Source organism: Schistocerca cancellata, chromosome 3 (genome assembly GCF_023864275.1).
Source record: "Schistocerca cancellata isolate TAMUIC-IGC-003103 chromosome 3, iqSchCanc2.1, whole genome shotgun sequence".
In the NCBI taxonomy this organism is placed as follows: Eukaryota; Metazoa; Arthropoda; class Insecta; order Orthoptera; family Acrididae; genus Schistocerca; species Schistocerca cancellata.
The window spans coordinates 355990871-356010097 of NC_064628.1; the positions used below are offsets into that span (position 1 = coordinate 355990871).

Consider the following 19227-nt stretch of genomic DNA (forward strand, 5'->3'; position numbering starts at 1 on the left):
CTGATCGCCTAGGTGGCTTTTGTGTTGTTTATACCGCCAGTGCTGTCTAAATACACCGCTGGCCATAAAGATTGAAACTCCATGAAGACGCTTTTTTTCTCAAAGTACTAATGAGAAAAAACTGGCATTTGAGATAGACTGCAGCACTTTTCTTCTCTTTTGCAATCCTTGTCTTCTTAGAGTGGCACCTGTATCATACGTGCTCAATTATTTGTTAGGTGTATTCTTCTACAGTCATTGCCCTCTACATTTCCCTCTAGTACCATGTAAGTTATTCCCTGATGCCTTGAAATATGTCCTATCATACTATACCTTCTTCTTGTCAGTGTTTTCCATATCTTCCTTTCTTCGCCAATTCTGCGGAGAACCTCTTCATTCCTTACCTATTCAGTCCACCTAATTTTCAACATTCCTCTCTAGCAATACGTCTCAAACGCTTAGAGTGTCTTCTGGCCTAATTTTCTCACAGTCCATGATTCACTGTCGTACTGCGCTGTGCTCCAAAAGCACGTTCTCAGAAATTTCTTCTACAAAATAAAGACCAATGTTTGATAATTGTAGACTTCTTTTGGCGAGTAATGTACTCTTCGCCTGTGGTAGTCTGTTATTTATTTATTTATTTTTATTATTTTTATTTCATTCTTGCTTCGTCCATCACGGGCTATTTTGCTTCCAAGGTTGCAGGATTTCTTTACTTCACCTACTTCGTGATAACCAAATTTAATGTTAACGTTCTCGCTAGTCTCATTTCTGCTGCTACTCATTACTTTAGCCTTTCTTAAGTTAGTCGCAGTTCATATTCTTCATTCATTTTTCCGTTCATTTCATTCAACAAACCTTCCACTCTGAGTTTCAATCCCACTACTGAACCTTTCTTAGCCGCGCGGAGTGGCCGCGCGGTTTGAGGCGTCATGTCACGGACTACGCGGCCCCTCCTGCCGGAGGTACGAGTCCTTCCTCGGGCCTAATATATATATATAGTGTGTGTGTGTATGTGTGTGTGTGTGTGTGTGTGTGTGTGTGTGTGTGTGTGGTGTTCTAGCATAAGTTAGTTTAAGTAGTGTGTAAGTATAGGGACCGATGACCTAAGCAGTTTGGTCCGTTAGGAATTCACACACATCTGAACATCTTTTTAACCTTTCTTTTATTTCCGTCATTTCTTTCTCGAGCTATAGATAGAACAACAGGGTGAAAAACTACATCCTTTTTAATGTGCGCTTCGTTCTTGGTCTTCCTTTGCTTTTGTTCCCTCTTGGTCCTTGTAACCATTGCATATTACCTGTCTTTCCTTACAGCTTGATCCTATGTTTTTTTAGAATTTCCAACATTTTGCACCATTTTATATTGGACGCCTTCTTCAGGTTGACAAATATTATGAACGTGCCTTGATTTTCTTGCTTCCATTATCAGTGACCACACCGGAACTGCCTCTCTGGTGCCGTTACCTTTCCGAACGCCAAAGTGATCACCATCTAATAGACCGAGATAAGAGAAATCAGGAATCGTATGGAAACATACACTGAGGTGACAAGAGTGACGGGAACCTCCTGATACCGTGTCGGATCTCCATCCGCTCGGCGTAATGCAGCATCTCGACGCGGCATGGATTCAGCAACTCATTGGAAATACTGAGCCACGCTGCCTCCATAGCCGTCCATCATTGCGAAATTGTTGCTGGTACAGGATTTTGTGCATGAACTTACCTCTCGATTATGCACTATAAATGTTCCATGGGATTCATGTCGGGTGATATGGGTGGCCAAATTATTCTCTCGAATGGTCCAGAATGTTCTTCAAAGCAGCCGCGAAAAAATGTGACCCGGTGACATGGCACATTGCCGTCCATAAAAATTCCATCGTTGTTTGGGAACATGAAGTCCACGTATGGCTGCAAATGGTCTCCAAGTAGCGGAACACAACCATTTTCAATGAGTGATGGGTTTAATTGGAGCAGGGGATCCAGTCCATTCCATGTAAAAATAGACCACGTCATTATGGAGCAACAGTGTACAGTGCCTTGTTGACAACTTGGGTCCAGTGCTACGTGCGGTCTCCTTTACATTCGAACCCTACCATCTGCTGTTGACAACTGAAATCGCGACTCATCTGACCAGGCCACGGTTTTACAGTCGTCTAGGGTCCAAAAATTATGGCCACGAGCCCAGGAGAGGCGCTGCAGGTCATGTCATGGTGTTAACAAAGGCTCTCGCGTCAGTCGCCTGCTGCTATAGCCCATTAATGCCAAATTTCGCCTCACTGTCCTAACGGATACGTTCGTCGTAGGTCCCAGATAGATGTCTGCTGTTATTTCACGTAGTGATCCTTTTCTATTTGCACTGACAAGTCTACACAACCGCCGGCCGCTGTGGCCGAGCGGGTCTAGGCGCTTCAGTGTGGAACCGCGCTGCTGCTACGGTCGTAGGTTCGAATCCTGCCTCGGGCATGGATGTGTGTGATGTCGTTAGGTTAGTTAGGTTTAAGTAGTTCTAAGTCTAGGGGACTGATGACTTCATATGTTAACTCCCATAGTGCTTAGAGCCATTTGAACCATTTGAATCTATACAAACGCCACAGGTCTCGGTCGTTAAGTGCAGGCCGTGATCCACTGCCTTACATGTGACGAGAGATAATGCCTGAAATTTGGTAATCTCGGCACACTCTTCACACTGTAGATCTCTGAATATTGAATTCCCTAACGATATCCGAAATGGAATGTCCCCATACATCTAGCTCCAACTACCATCCCGCGTTCAAAAAATGGTTCAAATGGCTCTGTGCACTATGGGACTTAACATCTGAGGTCATCAGTCCCCTAGAACTTAGAACTACTTAAACCTAACTAACCTAAGGACATCACACACATCCATGCCCGAGGCAGTATTCGAACCTGCGACCGTAGCGATCGCGCGGTTCCAGTCTGTAGCTCCTAGAACCGCTCGGCCACTACGGCCGGCCATTCCACGTTCAAAGTCTGTTAATTCGCGTCGTGCGGCCATAATCACGTAGGACACGTTTTGACCTGAGTACAAATGACAACTTCGCCAATCCACTGCCCTTCTATGCCTTGCGTACGCGATAGTACCGTCATCTGTATACGTGCCGCCGTCTCCCTTCAGTATAATGTTGTGAGGCGCCATATTGGCATTCATTTCAAGCCTATATGTATGTACTGTATGCCGTTTCTGAGCATCAGCAAATTGAGAATCACTGCAAAACCCATTGTTAACTGTGTGATTCGTTCCAATAAAATAATGAGAAACATCATATACGTGACAAAAGAATTATTGTAACTTGCGTATTATGAGACTAGGCTATTTGAAGGCAGCGACACACTGAAGATCCACCCAAAACCCATTGTTCTTGGTACAATTTGTTATAATTAAATTTCTACTAGTAACATATCTACGATTAAGGTTTTCAGCAAGAGGTAACAAAATATGATTAGTGTCAGTACCTGTTAAGTTGTTTTAGCGTAATGGGTAGCGTTTCTATCGTGAGATTATTTGATGGTTGGGGTGGTGGTTCGCGTCTTACCACCACCAAATTTTTTTCCCTAACATTTGCGTTTTTATTAGGCTCTGATACTTTATTATTAGTTTAATATAAGTATATACTATAATATTTGATGCCGGCCGCGGTGGTCTAGCGGTTCTCGGCGCTCAGTCTGGAACCGCGCGACTGCTACGGTCGCAGGTTCGAATCCTGCCTCGGGCATGGATGTTTGTGATGTCCTTAGGTTAGTTAGGTTTATGTAGTTCTAAGTTCTAGGGGACTGATGAGCACAGATGTTAAGTCCCATAGTGCTCAGAGCCATTTGAGCCATTTTATTTAATATTTGATATGTAAATATAAGTTCACCTTTTCTTGAGGGATGACTTTGTTCGATTGGCTTGATCTACAGGACAGCTTGCGCTACTTGTATAAAGATATTTTGCTCCTTTTTCTTTTACACTTCGTAATTCACATGTTGCAAAGATTCTGCTACTGGGTAGGAACAGTGATCAAGTAAGGCTGACCTTGGGGTTTTACTAAAACGTGGAAATGATGAAATAATGTTATCTTATGCGGAGAAGTATTCCAAATTTGTAACGCACTGCTTGTAATGGAACTTTTATAAGCCTGTGTCCATATTGATTGGACATTGTACTTTCCTTTACGTGGACGATGGAGGAAATGTCCGTTTAAAAAAACGTGGGTATTTTACTCGCGCCCAATGAGTAAACAGTGTGATTTACGAACTAGAAACATACCTCAACTGCCGCTGGAGTGCATTGCGTTCGCGTATACCACGTTGGGGCCCACGCACCGTATGCACAAGTCGCATCGTTCCTAAGCGTACAGCAGCACGTTGAGCTTGGCACGCTCAATGTTAACGTCCGACAGCACGGTCCGTGTGCCGACGGCTTTAGGTAGGCGAAACGGTGGGCGTCAGCTCTAGGCGCCTGTGCATGGGCTGGGCTAGGCTCGTCGATTAGCAGGGCGCCCTCCGGGGCCGTTAGTCGGCATTACCCAGGGCGCGCCGCTCCAGACCACACCAGGGCCTCCCAGAACTACACGGCTCCCGGCCACTCCGCGGGAGCTGATCTATGCTGCCGCCACCGGCGCATAGGCGGCACGGCCGTGGTCACGTACTGCGGCACCCGCGTGCTGGCGAGCGTGCGGGAGGTCGCCCATATTGTAGCCGTGCCTTGCGTGCACGTAGTAATAGTAGCAGCGACACGGAATATAAATGCGGCGTAGCTCTCCACATAGTTTTGTGCGAAAGTGCTGTTTGCAGACAAAATTGCAGCGCCAGGAAGGATAGCAACTAACGAAACGTTCCTTGTTGTGCGTGTACGGTATGATAGGAAGAACACGCTATTTGATCAGGCGTATCCGGGCACCTCCACGTAAAGTAGGACTGACGCTAGAGGCAGCATGAAATGAGTCGGCGAGTATTGTGTTGTACTCTATAGGTTTGCTACTTTCAACTAAGGAAGCGAAATCAGACGGCCGCAAGAACATTGGCACAATCTCCTGAAGTCCTTCTGCATATCAGGAAAATATTCTCCCATATAAGTCACTAGAGAAGCAGTGACAGCAGAACGGTTCAACCGCGCGACTGCTACGGACGCAGGTTCGAATCCAGCCTCGGGCATGGGTGTGTGTGATGTTCTTAGGTTAGTTAGGTTTAAGTAGTTCTAAGTTCTAGTGGACTGATGACCACAGATGTTAAGTCCCATAGAGAGCCATTTGAACCAGAACGGTTCGGTCAGGAGAGCTCACTCTCAGACCTCCAGCAGTCAGACACTCAGATCGATACCAAACGTTGTACGTCGATAGAGTATCAACCAAAACTCCGATTATTCGTACTGCGCACTGTCGTCCAGCGGAACGGGCGTAAACGTTAGTTAGACGTAACACCAGAACTACGAAGCACAGGGAAAGCATAATAGTGCATTGCTAATACGTATAGCTTCCGCGGCGAAGTTTGTGGAGTGTTACATGGTCGTACCAAGGGTCCGGGGTATAAATCCCAATCATGACAATATTTTTAATGTACCGGGTGATCAAAAAGTCAGTATAAATTTGAAAACTGAATAAATCACGGAATAATGTAGATAGAGAGGTACAAATTGACACACATGCTTGGAATGACATGGGGTTTTATTAGAACCAAAAAAATACAAACGTTTAAAAAATGTCCGACAGATGGCGCTTCATCTGATCAGAATAGCAATAATTAGCATAACAAAGTAAGACAAAGCAAAGATGATGTTCTTTACAGGAAATGCTCAATATGTCCACCATCATTCCTCAACAATTGCTGTAGTCGAGGAATAATGTTGTGAACAGCACTGTAAAGCATGTCCGGAGTTACGGTGAGGCATTGGCGTCGGATGTTGTCTTTCAGCATCCCTAGAGATGTCGGTCGATCACGATACACTTGCGACTTCAGGTACCATTCTGATCAGATGAAGCGCCATCTGTCGGACATTTTTAAACGTTTGTATTTTTTTGGTTCTAATAAAACCCCATGTCATTTCAAGCATGTGTGTCAATTTGTACCTCTCTATCTACATTATTCCGTGATTTATTCAGTTTTCAAATTTATACTGACTTTTTGATCACCCGGTACATTGAAGTTCGTTGTTGATCCCTACACTCTGTTTTTTTTTATTACAGAGTTCGAACACGTTGAGCTACAGTGTCGGCACCAATCCACCCACGCGATATCTAGAACATAATCATTCACAGATACGCTTTTTCCTGTATCCGTAGTTCCAGTGTTTCTTTTAGTTATCGTTTACGCATGTTCCACTGGACGACAGCACACAGAGTATCAGCCAAAACACAGATTTGGTTCGTGGTATCTATACACAACGTTTGGTACCGATCTCAGTATCCGACATCTGGAGGTTTGAGTGTGAGTGACTTCGGACATGGATTAATTACTGGTTGTCACCTGAGTATTAGATCCATAAGGAACATTCTAAGTCTTATAACGCTGCGCAAATCGACAGTTGGTGATGTGAAGGAACAGAAACAGCTAAACAAAGACCAGGCAGCCCTCATGTTTTGAGAGACAGGGACCGTCGATTATTGCGGCGGGTGGTTGTAAAAAAATCGCAGGAAAATCAGCGGAAAGAATCCAAAGTGCTGGCAGCAGTCCATCTAGTATAGTGACAGTGCGTCGGAACTTAAAAAGAATATGGCACAGTGGTCGAGCAGCTCCACATAGCCACACATTTCTGTACTGTGTTCTAAGCGACGCGCGAGATGGTGTAAAAAGCGAAGCCACTGGAGCATGAATGACTGGAAACGGGTGATTTGGCGTGATTAATCACGCTACATTCTTTCGCAGTCCTGTGGAAGGGTTTAGGTGTAGCGAATTCGTGGAGAACGTTACCTGCCGTCATGCGTAGTGCCAGTAAGGAAGTACAGAGGGTGTGGTGTTAGGGTACGGTAGGTTGGGTTGTTTGGGGAAGGAGACCAGAAAGCGAGCTCATCGGTCTCATCGGAGTAGGGAAGGACGGGGAAGGATGTCGGCCGTGCCCTTTCAAAGGAACCATCCCGGCATTTGCCTGGAGCGATTTAGGGAAATCACGGAAAACCTAAATCAGAATGGCCGGACGCGGGATTTAACCGTCGTCCTCCCGAATGCGAGTCCAGTGTGCTAACCACTGCGTCACCTCGCTCGGTAGGGTACGGTGGTGTTTGTCGTGGTTAGGGTGTGGTCCCCACACTGCGGTAAATGCAAAAGAATGTTGTTTTGTTTGGTTTCGTGCTGTTTTAAGGCGCAAAAACGACTATGGTCATACGCGCAAAACTCAGAATCGTAGAAAACGAAGACAAAAAAGAGTTAAAACCGACTACACGTTAAGCCCAATCGACGGAAGAAAAGACATCTAAAACCAGGTACTTGCAGAAAGATCCACAAAATACGCCATAGTGAAACAGAGGTCCTGGAATAAAGATTAGATGTCCTTCACCATATTGCTACGACGGATAAAACGTAAAACGCGTTCGACAGCCGATGCGTCATTCTCTAAAACGGCCGATAACTCAGACGGTAAACATAAATTGGAACGTAAGTGTTAAATGGTTCAAATGGCTCTGAGCAAAAAAATGGCTCTGAGCACTATGGGACTTAACTTCTGAGGTCATCAGTCCCCTAAAACTTAGAACTACTTAAACCTAACTAACCTAAGGACATCACACACATCCATACCCGAGGCAGGATTCGAACCTGCGACCGTAGCGGTCGCGCGGTTCCAGACTGTAGCGCCTAGAACCGCTCTGCCACCCCGGCCGGCACGTAAGGGTTAAAAAAAAGGGCATTCCGTCACGAAATGGCGAACCGTCAAAGGTTGAGGGCAATGAGCACAGAGTGGTGGGGGAGCACCACTTAACAAATGGCGATGGCTAAACATACAGTGCCCAATAAGCAACCTAACTAAAATGATTTGCGCACGGCGAGAGGGTGCAGCCTTGACAGCAGCGTCAGCAGGCTCGTTACCCGTCAGACCATCGTGGCCAGAAACCCTCATAAACATCACAGTGGCTTCATCAAGAGTGAGCAAGTGACAGCTTTCCTGCACCCGTTGCACTAATGGATGGACTGTGTACAGCACGCAGAAGCTCTGAAGGGCATTGAGAGTCGGAGCAGATGACGCAACTGAAAAGCCCGTGTCGCCGGATGTAGTTTTAGGCCTGATATACGCCGAAGAGCTCTGCTGAAAATACTGAGCAATGTTCCGGAAGCCGATACCGAAAAAACGTCGGTGCCAATGACGAAGGCACACTCGACACCACGGTCAGCCCGAGGGCCGTCGGTGTACACAAAGGTACTATCGCGAAATTCCGTGCGAAGGCAGTGAAACTTGGGGTGATAGAGTAAGGCTAGCCTAGTGTCCCTAGGAAGCGAATGAAGACCGAGGTGAACACGGCCCGTCACTCGAAGCCAAGGTGGTGAATGGTTCACACCCATCGGGAAAGTGCCAGGTAGCGTGAAGTTAAGCTCCTGGAGCGAGAGCCGAAAACTAACAAAATGATTAATTCGTTAAACACATACGCTATTTCTCTTATTTCAACAACCACGGAGTGCACAGACATCTTGAATCTGCATCAAAACCACTCTCTCACGCATTACCTGTTCCTGGTAAGACAGTATAATATATAAATTTCCTATACCTATCAGTTGTTTGTACAGATTTCTTCTGTAAATGATAACATTATAGGTGAGATGGTATAGGAACCATAATGTTGTTGTTGTTGTTGTTGTTGTTGTTGTGGTCTTCAGTCCAGAGACTGGTTTGATGCAGCTCTCCATGCTACTCTATCCTGTGCAAGCTTCTTAATCTCCGAGTAACCTCTGCAACCTACATCCTTCTGAATCTGTTTAGTGTATTCATCTCTTGGTCTCCCTCTACGATTTTTACCCTCCACGCTGCCCTCCAATAATAAATTGGTGATCCCTTGATGCGTCACAATATGTCCTAACAACCAATCCCTTCTTCTAGTCAAGTTGTGCCACAAATTTCTCAAAAAAATGTTCAAATGTGTGTGAAATCTTATGGGACTTAACTGCTAAGGTCATCAGTCCCTAAGCTTACACACTACTTAACCTAAACTATCCTAAGGACAAACACACACACCCATGCCCGAGGGAGGACTCGAACCTCCGCCGGGACCAGCTGCACAGTCCACAAATTTCTCTTCTCTCCAATTCTATTCAATACCTCTTCATTAGTTATGTGATCTACCCATCTAATCTTCAGCATTCTTCTGTAGCACCACATTTCGAAAGCTTCTATTCTCTTCTTGTCTAAACTATTTATCGTCCACGTTTCACTTCCATACACGGCTACACTCCATACAAATACTTTCAGAAACGACTTCCTGACACTTAAATCTAGACTCGATGTTAACGGATTTCTCTTCTTCAGAAACGCTTTCCTTGCCATTGCCAGTCCACATTTTATATCATGTCTACTTCGATCATCATCAGTTATCTTGCTCCCCAAATAGCAAAACTCATTTACTACTTTAAGCGTCTCATTTTCTAATCTAATTCCCGCAGCATCACCCTATTTAATTCCACTACAAGGAACCATAATAGTAGTGCTTACAAAGTCCACAAATGTTGCAAAAATCGCGTTATTTATGTATAGTACCCATTGGCTACAGTAAAGAATACTACGAGCACAATTCCTTCTTTGTACTGGACGCTGCTTGTACGCAACAGTGATTCAACACGACATTGTATTACATAGTAGACGTTGGGTGTGAAGAAACTAGCGTTCGAATATTCCTACTCTCTCAGCTGCTTAAATTACTTCTTTGGCTCAGAGATGACGCACCGTGCCAGTAATAATATCTGTGAAAGCATCCTGCGATAATGAGTTTCAGTTTGTTGATTTATCATACGTGGGAGGTAATGAAGAACACTGATTAGCTTTGAAGGCAATTTCCTGCTGTTCCTAAGGCGCCAGAAGGTTTTGCAACGGCGATCTCTAAACCGTGGACATGGCTAACAGATTCGTAAGTGCTGTATTCGAATTCCTTATAAAATTAGTAAATACTGCTTTTTGTTTTCTAGAAATTAAAACTTCAGGTTTCTAACGGCACTACAATCTCGATCGAGCTCAAAAATTATTCTTTGGAAAAAAATTGGAAGAGAAACGTTTAGAGTCACGTATACAAACCGTCCTTCTCCGCTCATCATTGACATTTCAACAGATACCGGCTGCTGGCTGTTGTGGTCGAGCGGTTCTAGGCGCTTCAGTCTGGTACCGCGCGACCGCTACGGTCGCAGGTTCGAATCCTGCTTCGGGCATCGATGTGTGTGATGTCCTTAGGTTAGTTAGGATTAAATAGTTCTAAGTTCTAGGGGACTGATGACCTCAGATGTTAAGTCCCATAGTGCTCAGAGCCATTTGAACTATTTTTGAACCAACCTTCAAACACACACACACACACACACACACACACACACACACACACACAGAGAGAGAGAGAGAGAGAGAGAGAGAGAGAGAGAGAGAGAGAGAGGTTGTGTGAGTTACTAACACACTCAAAATTTCTTGACAGCACAATCTTTCTTCCGAAATTATATATCATCACCAAATTTGAATTATTATGTATGGATTTTGATACAGGAAGGTCTTAATTTTCGCATCTCGCCGTCTTTTATGGAAGCTAAATATGTAGCAGATGCTTTCTAAATTTAACTTACATCATGTCTTTCCCTGCCTGCGCTATTGGACTTACTGCGTTCCATGGTCGGAAACTGGTTTGATTTTCGTTAATCACTTAACGTTCAATAACTATTTAAGCAATTTTTTAGTATTCACAGAATTAAGATTTTAAAATATATGTATCGTTAACTAGTTGCTACCGTCTTATCCTAAGAAACAGTTTGAATTAACTGATAACATTGACTTATTTCTGTTTGATGCAACGATTGTATTCTTACTCAGGAGCAGAAACTGACGGACGGATTGATTTGTATATGCTTGCTTACGTCGCGGTAGATATTCCGAATGTTAAAGCAGTTGCATATTCTAAAACTGTTTTTGTGGCTGCTTGATTTCAGCTCCCACAGGCGATTTTCACTCTGTACAAACGCCCTTAATGTATCTGAGTAGTGATTGTGTTGTTACGCTTCTAACTGCTATTAAAAAAAAAAGCTATTTTGTGCACAGTGGTGCAAAGGAATATTCTACTGATCAGGAGCTATTCATATCCTTTATTTAATTGAAGAGAATCATATTTTATCTTTATTAACTGGGAAAACATAGACAAATTTTGATACATTTGCTGAATTTGCAAAATTAATCTGCTGGGTGACAACTCAATATCCTGTGTAGCTGGCGAATTAGTAAATTGCTGTACTCACTCTGTCTTTTAGATGGAAAGGTTCTCTTTTACAAACGTTCACGTTTACAAGTAATGGCAGGTGAGGAAACATTCGTCAATTTTTGTGCACACAATTAGGTGTGTGTGTCTTCATTAATTCTGAAGTTTTCTAGCCATTCAGAGTCTCTATAACGTATGAGTGTAATAACGTTCACCAGTGATTATTTAGCACTTTTTTGCACAGTGCGAAGTGGTATAATAAACAGTTTGTCAGATATTAACTAGCATGGATTAGACATTTAATCATCATTCCTTGATTAACCCCTCCTCCTCCACCACCACCACCAACACCACCATCATGCCTCGGGCATGGATGTGTGTGATGTCCTTAGGTTAGTTAGGTTTAAGTAGTTCTAAGTTCTAGGGGACTGATGACCACAGATGTTAAGCCCCATAGTGCTCAGAGCCATTTGAACCATTTGAATCTACACAAACGCCACAGGTCAGTGATTAGCAGCGGCAATTAGTAGTGCTAATAACACTTGACGGCCATGTGTGACGTATGGTGAGCGTTTCCTGTGTCCCGGTCGGATCTCGGAATCTTTTCTGAAGGTAGTTAAATAGCCACAGGGCTTTTGGGTCAGAACAAATCTGGCGACCCTTATTCGGACAGATTTTGCAAGTGTAACAGAGCTCTAGAGGGCTATACTGGCTCCGAACGGGCATGTGATTTCGAGCGAAGCCACGGAAGCTTTGGGGACATAGAAAAGAGAAGTTTCAACGCGTCCAGTCATTATCTCTATATCTAGGTCGACAACACATATTAACTGCATCCGAACTGTAGATTACAGCAAGTATCTGATTTATTCAAATAGTTCAAATGCCTCTGAGTACTATGGGAATCAACATCTGAGGTCATCAGTCCCCTAGAACTTAGAACCACCTAAACCTAACTAACCTAAAGACATCACAGACATCCATGCCCGAGGCAGGATTCGAACCTGCGACTGTAGCGGTCGCTCGGTTCCACACTGAAGCGCCTAGAACCGCTTGGCCACAGCGGCCGGCTCTAATTTATTACGTCGAATCATAGTGCCAGATCGAAGTAGGCACACCTGTAGTGCTGATGTAGACAGAAATGATAGTGTCTGGACACATGACTAGCATTTAATGTCGTTTATTTTATGCTTGAGAGTGGTGTGTTGTTTGACTGAAACTGGTAGTTTTAATAAGATGACATCCAATTATCATGCCAGACCATTTTTATATATGTGTCGTCTATTCTTGCGGAGGTGTCCTAAGGATTAGGCACCATTCTGATCCAGCAGCCACTATAAGTCAAGACACGAAGGAGTTCAAGACAGTAGCCGCCAGTGGGCATTGATTTATATCAATGGGCCAAGTCGTAAATTTCCGCCGGACCGGAATTCGAACCCAGGTCTCCTACGTACTAGGAAGATGCGCTGACCAGTACACCATCCGTACACAGTGGTCACTACAACTGCATGGACTACCCTAGCACGCCTCGCGTCATATCCAAATTCTTAGCTTATAACACACACTACCGATGTAGTACCCCAGCTTATTAGCCTTTATCTACATCTGCATCCATACTCCGAAAGCCACCTGACGGTGTGTGGCGGAGGGTACCTTGAGTACCTCTATCGGTTCTCCCTTCTATTCCAGTCTCGTATTGTTCGTGGAAAGAAGGATTGTCGGTATGCCTCTGTGTGGGCTCTAATCTGTCTGATTTTATCCTCGTGGTCTCTTGGCGAGATATACGTAGGAGAGAGCAATATACTGCTTGACTCCTCGGTGAAGGCATGTTCTCGAAACTTTAACAAAAGCCCGTACCGGGCTACTGAGCGTCTCTCCTGCAGTCTTCCACTGGAGTTTATCTGTCATCTTCGTAACGCTTTCGCGATTACTAAATGATCCTGTAACGAAGCGCGCTGCTCTCCGTTGGATCTTCTCTATCTCTTCTATCAACCCTATCTGGTACGGATCCCACACTGATGAGCAGTATTCAAGCAGTGGGCGAACAAGCGTACTGTAACCGTTGACTCGCTGCATCTCGCCGATTTCCATAAGAGTTTGATCTTGGCGTGTAATTGCACTGGAGGGATCATTGGCCGTCATTTCCGTAATTATGTATGTGGTGCCTGTTCTTTCGCATACGTCCGAAAGAACAGAGATCACTATGACACCACCGGAAGATGTTGCGAGTAATAAGGCTAGTGAGCGGGGCCACCACATCAGTACTGTGTGGTATAAGGTGCGGATTTTGGTCTCATAGGAGGAATGCTAGGATAGTTCGTGCGACTGTGGCGACCACTGCGCCCAGATTGGCGGATGTGGCTGCCAAAGATGCAAGTTCCCTCCCTCACGTTGTTGAATGTGCCGTCCCCCTTCATGCTGTTACCTCCCTTTTGCGTTTTCGTGTTATGCGTCAATGGGAAGAGGAGTGGCTGGCAGTCGGTGAAAATAAGCTGCGTCTGGTCAAGGCCACCACGCGGCCATGGCGTACGTCCTACCAGTCATGCAGGCGGGATGAGGTTCTCCTCACTCGCCTCCGCATCGGGCACAGTCCCTTAACGCATGGTTTTTTACTCCGGCGGGAGGACCCCCCAATTTGCAGTGCTTGTGGCGTCCAGATTACTGTCCGCCACATTTTACTTGACTGTCCTTTATTCTCTGACCAGAGGGCGGTGGTTTCCTTGCCACAGGATTTGCCCTCTATTTTGCAAGACGACGCAACGACTGTGGTTAAGGTCTTACGGTTTTGTGTCCTGTCCAATTTGTTGCCTCGGATTTTAGGGAGAGGATTTTAATGTGCTGCTGGGTGACTGGCTCACCCAGGTTTTAGGTAAGAGGTCCGTCAGTCACGATTACCTACTTGTTTCACTTCGAATTCTGTTCTCTTTTCCTTGTGTTTCCTTTCCTTTGTCAGTGCGTTTCTTCTCCTCTTGTTTTGCCTCTGTATGTGCGGATTTGGAACTGCGGCAGGTCTGTGTCTTTTAGCCGTTCTCCTTGTTCGCTGTCCGTCTTCGTCCCTTCACCGCACGTGTTCCTGTTTCTATGCGTTTGGGCGCTGATGACCACGCTGTTTAGCGCCCGAAAACCTCAAACCACACACACACACACACACACACACACACACACACACACACACACACACACACACACGTCCAGATGGCGTAGTGGTCAGCACATCTGCCTTATAAGCGGGAGACCCGAGTTCGAACCTTGATTCGCCACAAGTTTTGAAATTGCCCCGTCGATATCAATCACTGCCCATTGGCGGCTAACGTGTTTAATTCCTCTGTGCGTTTTACTGGAAGAGACGGAAGCACAAGAAGACGTGTGTGTTTGTGTGCCCGCAGTCCGCGCTATGGTGAGCTGACGCGCGGCCTCGCCTGCTCGTGCGCCGCGCCCGCCCCCGCCCGCCCCCGCGATGGTGACGAAGCTGCTGCTGGTGCCGCGGCGGCGCTCGCTGCTGCTGAAGGGCGCGCTGCTGGTGGCCACCGCCTGGCTGACGGTGGCCGTGCTGCTGTACACCGAGCAGCGGCCCGCCCAGGGCCAGCCCCCGTCCCAGCTGCTGCTGCTGCCGCTGCCGCCCAACCCGCCGCCCAACGCCGACGGGCTCGCCGCCCAGCCGCCCCCGCAGCCGCCGCCGGCGCCGCCGCGCCAGGCCAAGAGGTACTTACTGCTACTCACTAGCTGATAACCTGCCGTTGACTACACTACTGGCAATTGAAATTGCTACAACAAGAAGAAATGCAGGTGATAAACGGGTATTCATTGGACAAATATATTATACTAGAACTGAAATGTGATTACATTTTCACGCAATTTGGGTGCATAGATCCTGAGAAATCAGTACCCACAACAACCACCTCTGGCCGTAATAACGGCCTTGGTACGCCTGGGCATTGAGTCCAACAGAGCTTGAATGGCGTGTACACGTACAGCTGCCCATGCAGCTTCAACACGATGCCACAGTTCATCAAGAGTAGTGACTGGGTATTGTGACGAGCCAGTTGCTCGGCCACTATTGACCAGACGTTTCCAATTGCTGAGAGATCTGGAGAATGTGCTAGCCAGGACAGCAGTCGAACATTTTCTGTTCCAGAAAGGCCCGTACAGGACCTGCAACATGCAGTCGTGCATATCCTGCTAAAATGTAGGGTTTCGCAGAGATCGAGTGAAGGGTAGAGCCACGGGTCGTAACACATCTGAAATGTAACGTCCACTGTTCAAAGTGCCGTCAATGCGAACAAGAGGTGACCGAGACGTGTAACCAGTGGCACCCCATACCATCACGCCGGGTGATAGACCAGTATGGCGATGACGAATACACGCTTCCATAGTGCGTTCACCGCGATGTCGCCAAACACTGATGCGACCATCGTGATGCTGTAAACAGAACCTGGATTCATCCGAAAAAATCACGTTTTGCCATTCGTGCACCCAGGTTCGTCGTTGACTACACCATCGCAGGCGCTCCTGTCTGTGATGCAGCGTCAAGGGTAACTGCAGCCATGGTCTCGGAGCTGATAGTCCATGCTGCTGCAAACGTCGTCGAACTGTTCGTGCAGATGGTTGTTGTCTTGCAAACGTCCCCATCTGTTGACTCAGGGATCGAGACGTGGCTGCACGATCCGTTACAGCCATGCCGATAAGATGCCTGTCATCTCGACTGCTAGTGATAATAGTCCGTTGGGATCCAGCACGACGTTCCGTATTACTTCCTGAACCCACCAATTCCATATTCTGCTAACAGTCATTGGATCTCGACCAACGCGAGCAGCAATATCGCGATACGATTACCCTTTGATAATTAATAATACATTAATAAACTATATTAAAAAAATTGCAAACCCGCTTCGATTGCGAAAAAAGCACCTAGTGTCAAGTGTTAACCCAGGTTTCGGCGTAGATAACTACACCTTCTTCAGAGCAAAAATAAAACCCACAAGTGCATAAGAAGACCTTTGTCAATGATTAAAAGAACACCGTAGCTATACATTTATAAACGAAAAAGAAGAGAAAAACGCAAATAGTACATATGTACAAAGTCAATACCACTACTTAATGGTGTACGCTCCACCTCACACCGGCCTATGTTCGATGGGCCATGACCCCCCATAAACTGCAACTACAAACGGTCGCATCACGTACAAGCATGACCCGCTATCTATGCACATGCGCAAGACAAGGGAAGTTACTTGAATGCGCATGCGCATACGAATACGAGAACGTTTATACATGGGTCGGCGCTAAATAGCCCATATATTCCCAACCGTGCATCAACGTATATCAAAAAATGAAATGGGTAGAACAAGAGACGAGCTAAATAGGAGATGAAACCTAAAAATAACCGCACACGGTTGCTTATGCTAGTAAAGAAACTTATATATGCAGCTACTTATGACAACAGGAGGAACTCTTAAAAACTATACCTAAAGCCAGTAGTTAGTCTGGGGGGGGGGGGGGGGCTGAGAGGACGTAATCTAAAGGCGTCGCAGTAATAAAGATGTAGGGATAAAATGTGAGGTGTTCAACGGGCTAAAATCACCTTCGTCGTAAAAGGAAAATGAGGATAAAAAGAAAGAAGATGAACAGCTTGACCAACCGCGTTCGCCAGTTAGTGCGCGCATGTGATAATCCCCAGATCATCAGATTTACAAGTATGAAGAACAAAGTAAAGGTACGAAACCTTCAAAAAATTTTCTATTTCTTAGTAGGTTCTTAAATTAAAAATACCAAACCTCTGACTACCTCATTGCCCAGTGAGGACTAATCATCTCATCCCAAACCTCTGACAGGTTCATCACCCAGTGAAGACTAGCTATCCCAAACCTCTCAGAACTCAAGACTAGTTATCTCATAACTCTCAAAACCTCATTATCTATGAAAGACCAGTTATCTCAAACGTGTGACTAGCTTATCACCAAGTGATAACAAGTTATCCCAAACCTCTCACTAGCTCACAGCTCAACAATGCCTAGTTACCCTAAACCTCTGACTAGCTTATTGCCAGTGATAACTAGTGATCCCAAACTTCTGGCCAGCTGATAAACCAGCTACCCCAAACTTCTTACTCACTCATTGCCTGATAGTGACAAGTTATCCCAAACTTTTGACTAGCTGACTATCTGGTGTTTAGTAACTATACCGAACCTCTTACTAACTATTTACCTGTTGATGTCTACTTATCCCAAACCTCAGACTAGCTGATTTCCCAGTGATGACTAGTGATCCTAAACTTCTGGCTAGATGGTAAAACAGCAATGACTAGTTATGCCAAACCTTTGACTTACTCATTACCTGAGAATGACTAGTTATCCCAAACGTTTGACTAGCTGAATATCTGGTACTCAGTAATTGCCTCAAATCTCTGACTAGCTGATTACTTGGTGATTACTAGTCATCGTGAACCTTTGACTAACTAGTTGGCTGGCGATGTAAAATGGGTGATCTTCTAATTACCCCATAAAACCATTGCAGGTCATACAAAGGGGAGGCCTGAGAGACAGCCAATCAGTTTGGCTCATGTTTGGTAGATCACTTGTGTACCACTTACTGTACGACTGTGAAATATTTTGGCACACTAGCCATCCCCCCCCCCCCCCCTACCAAAGTTTTAGGAAGCCCTCAAAAATTAATGACGTGAACATAAAAAATGGTTCAAATGGCTCTGAGCACTATGGGACTCAACTGCTGAGGTCATTAGTCCCCTAGAACTTAGAACTAGTTAAACCTAACTAACCTAAGGACTTCACACACATCCATGCCCGAGGCAGGATTCGAACCTGCGACCGTAGCGGCCTCGCGGTTCGAGACTGCAGCGCCTATAACCGCACGGCCACTTCGGCCGGCACGTGAACATACCTCAGAGCTGATGGTACCAATAGGTAATATCACTCGTCCTCACCATGTAGTTGTTTATTCGAGTCTTCCATTACACACAGAAACGAATCAAATCTACCTATATGGTGTTTCCGTAAGAGCGTGCAAAAATATAACAGGACATAGAGGATGCTCCACGGAACAATTAGAGGTAGGGAGCCTGGGATCGGGAAGCCAGCTTAAGGAGATATGAAAGTAAACATGTCTATCTCACTGCCTAGCATTACTGCTTCCAGCTTATGTACAACTAACATGCGCACACGTTTACACATACTGTGCTGTTAATTCACTTGTACATTATTTATTTCCTGCAAGGAAACACGGAGAACAATCTCACTGGTTCATATCTTCTACGTGACCGTCTGAATGGCCATCTGTACCTGAGGTTCGTGCAAAGAGTTCTACTTGAGTCGTTGGAGAACGTACGCTTGGCTGTTCGTGAGAGGATGTGGATACAACATGACGGTGCACCGCCTCACTTCAGTTTGGATGTCCGCAACCATCTCAATGCTGTTATTTCCCTGGTCGTTGGACTGGAAGGGAAGGTCCTATTCCATGGCCTATGAGATCATCTGACCTGAATATCCTTGATCAGTTCCTATGGGGGTAGCTAAAGTCACTTATGTGTGAGACCCCAGTGGATACGTAGATGGAATTAATTGCCAGAATTGTAGCTGCCTGTGATGTGATTCGAAACACACCAGGGATATTTCGCAGGGTGCGTCAGAATCTTGTTCGCCGATGTTATGCTTGCACTGAGGTTGATAGCCGTCTGTTTCGGCACATTTTGTAAGACACATTGTACGTTCATTGTGTCTGATTTTATTCCTATTAACCCCTTAACCTAGTTGCTCTGACCCCAGGTTCCTTCCTCAAATTTTTCAGTGAAGCATCCTTTGTGTCCTGTTAAATTTTTTCACGCTCTTACGGAAACATTCTGTATAATGTACGAGACCAATCAGAAAGTAATGTCTC

General features: G+C 45.5%; 1 protein-coding gene across 3 annotated transcripts in view; it reads left to right on the forward strand.

Annotated features, from left to right (window-relative positions):
- The window catches only part of LOC126175042 (putative polypeptide N-acetylgalactosaminyltransferase 9), a 554784-nt gene that overhangs the window by 376059 nt on the left and 159498 nt on the right, over positions 1-19227 (forward strand). For all 3 annotated transcript variants that reach the window (XM_049921547.1, XM_049921546.1, XM_049921548.1), the window contains one exon: positions 14724-15039. In XM_049921547.1, the coding sequence (XP_049777504.1) occupies positions 14795-15039 (245 nt within the window). In that variant the 5' untranslated portion in view covers positions 14724-14794. The remainder of the gene's footprint in view (positions 1-14723; positions 15040-19227) is intronic.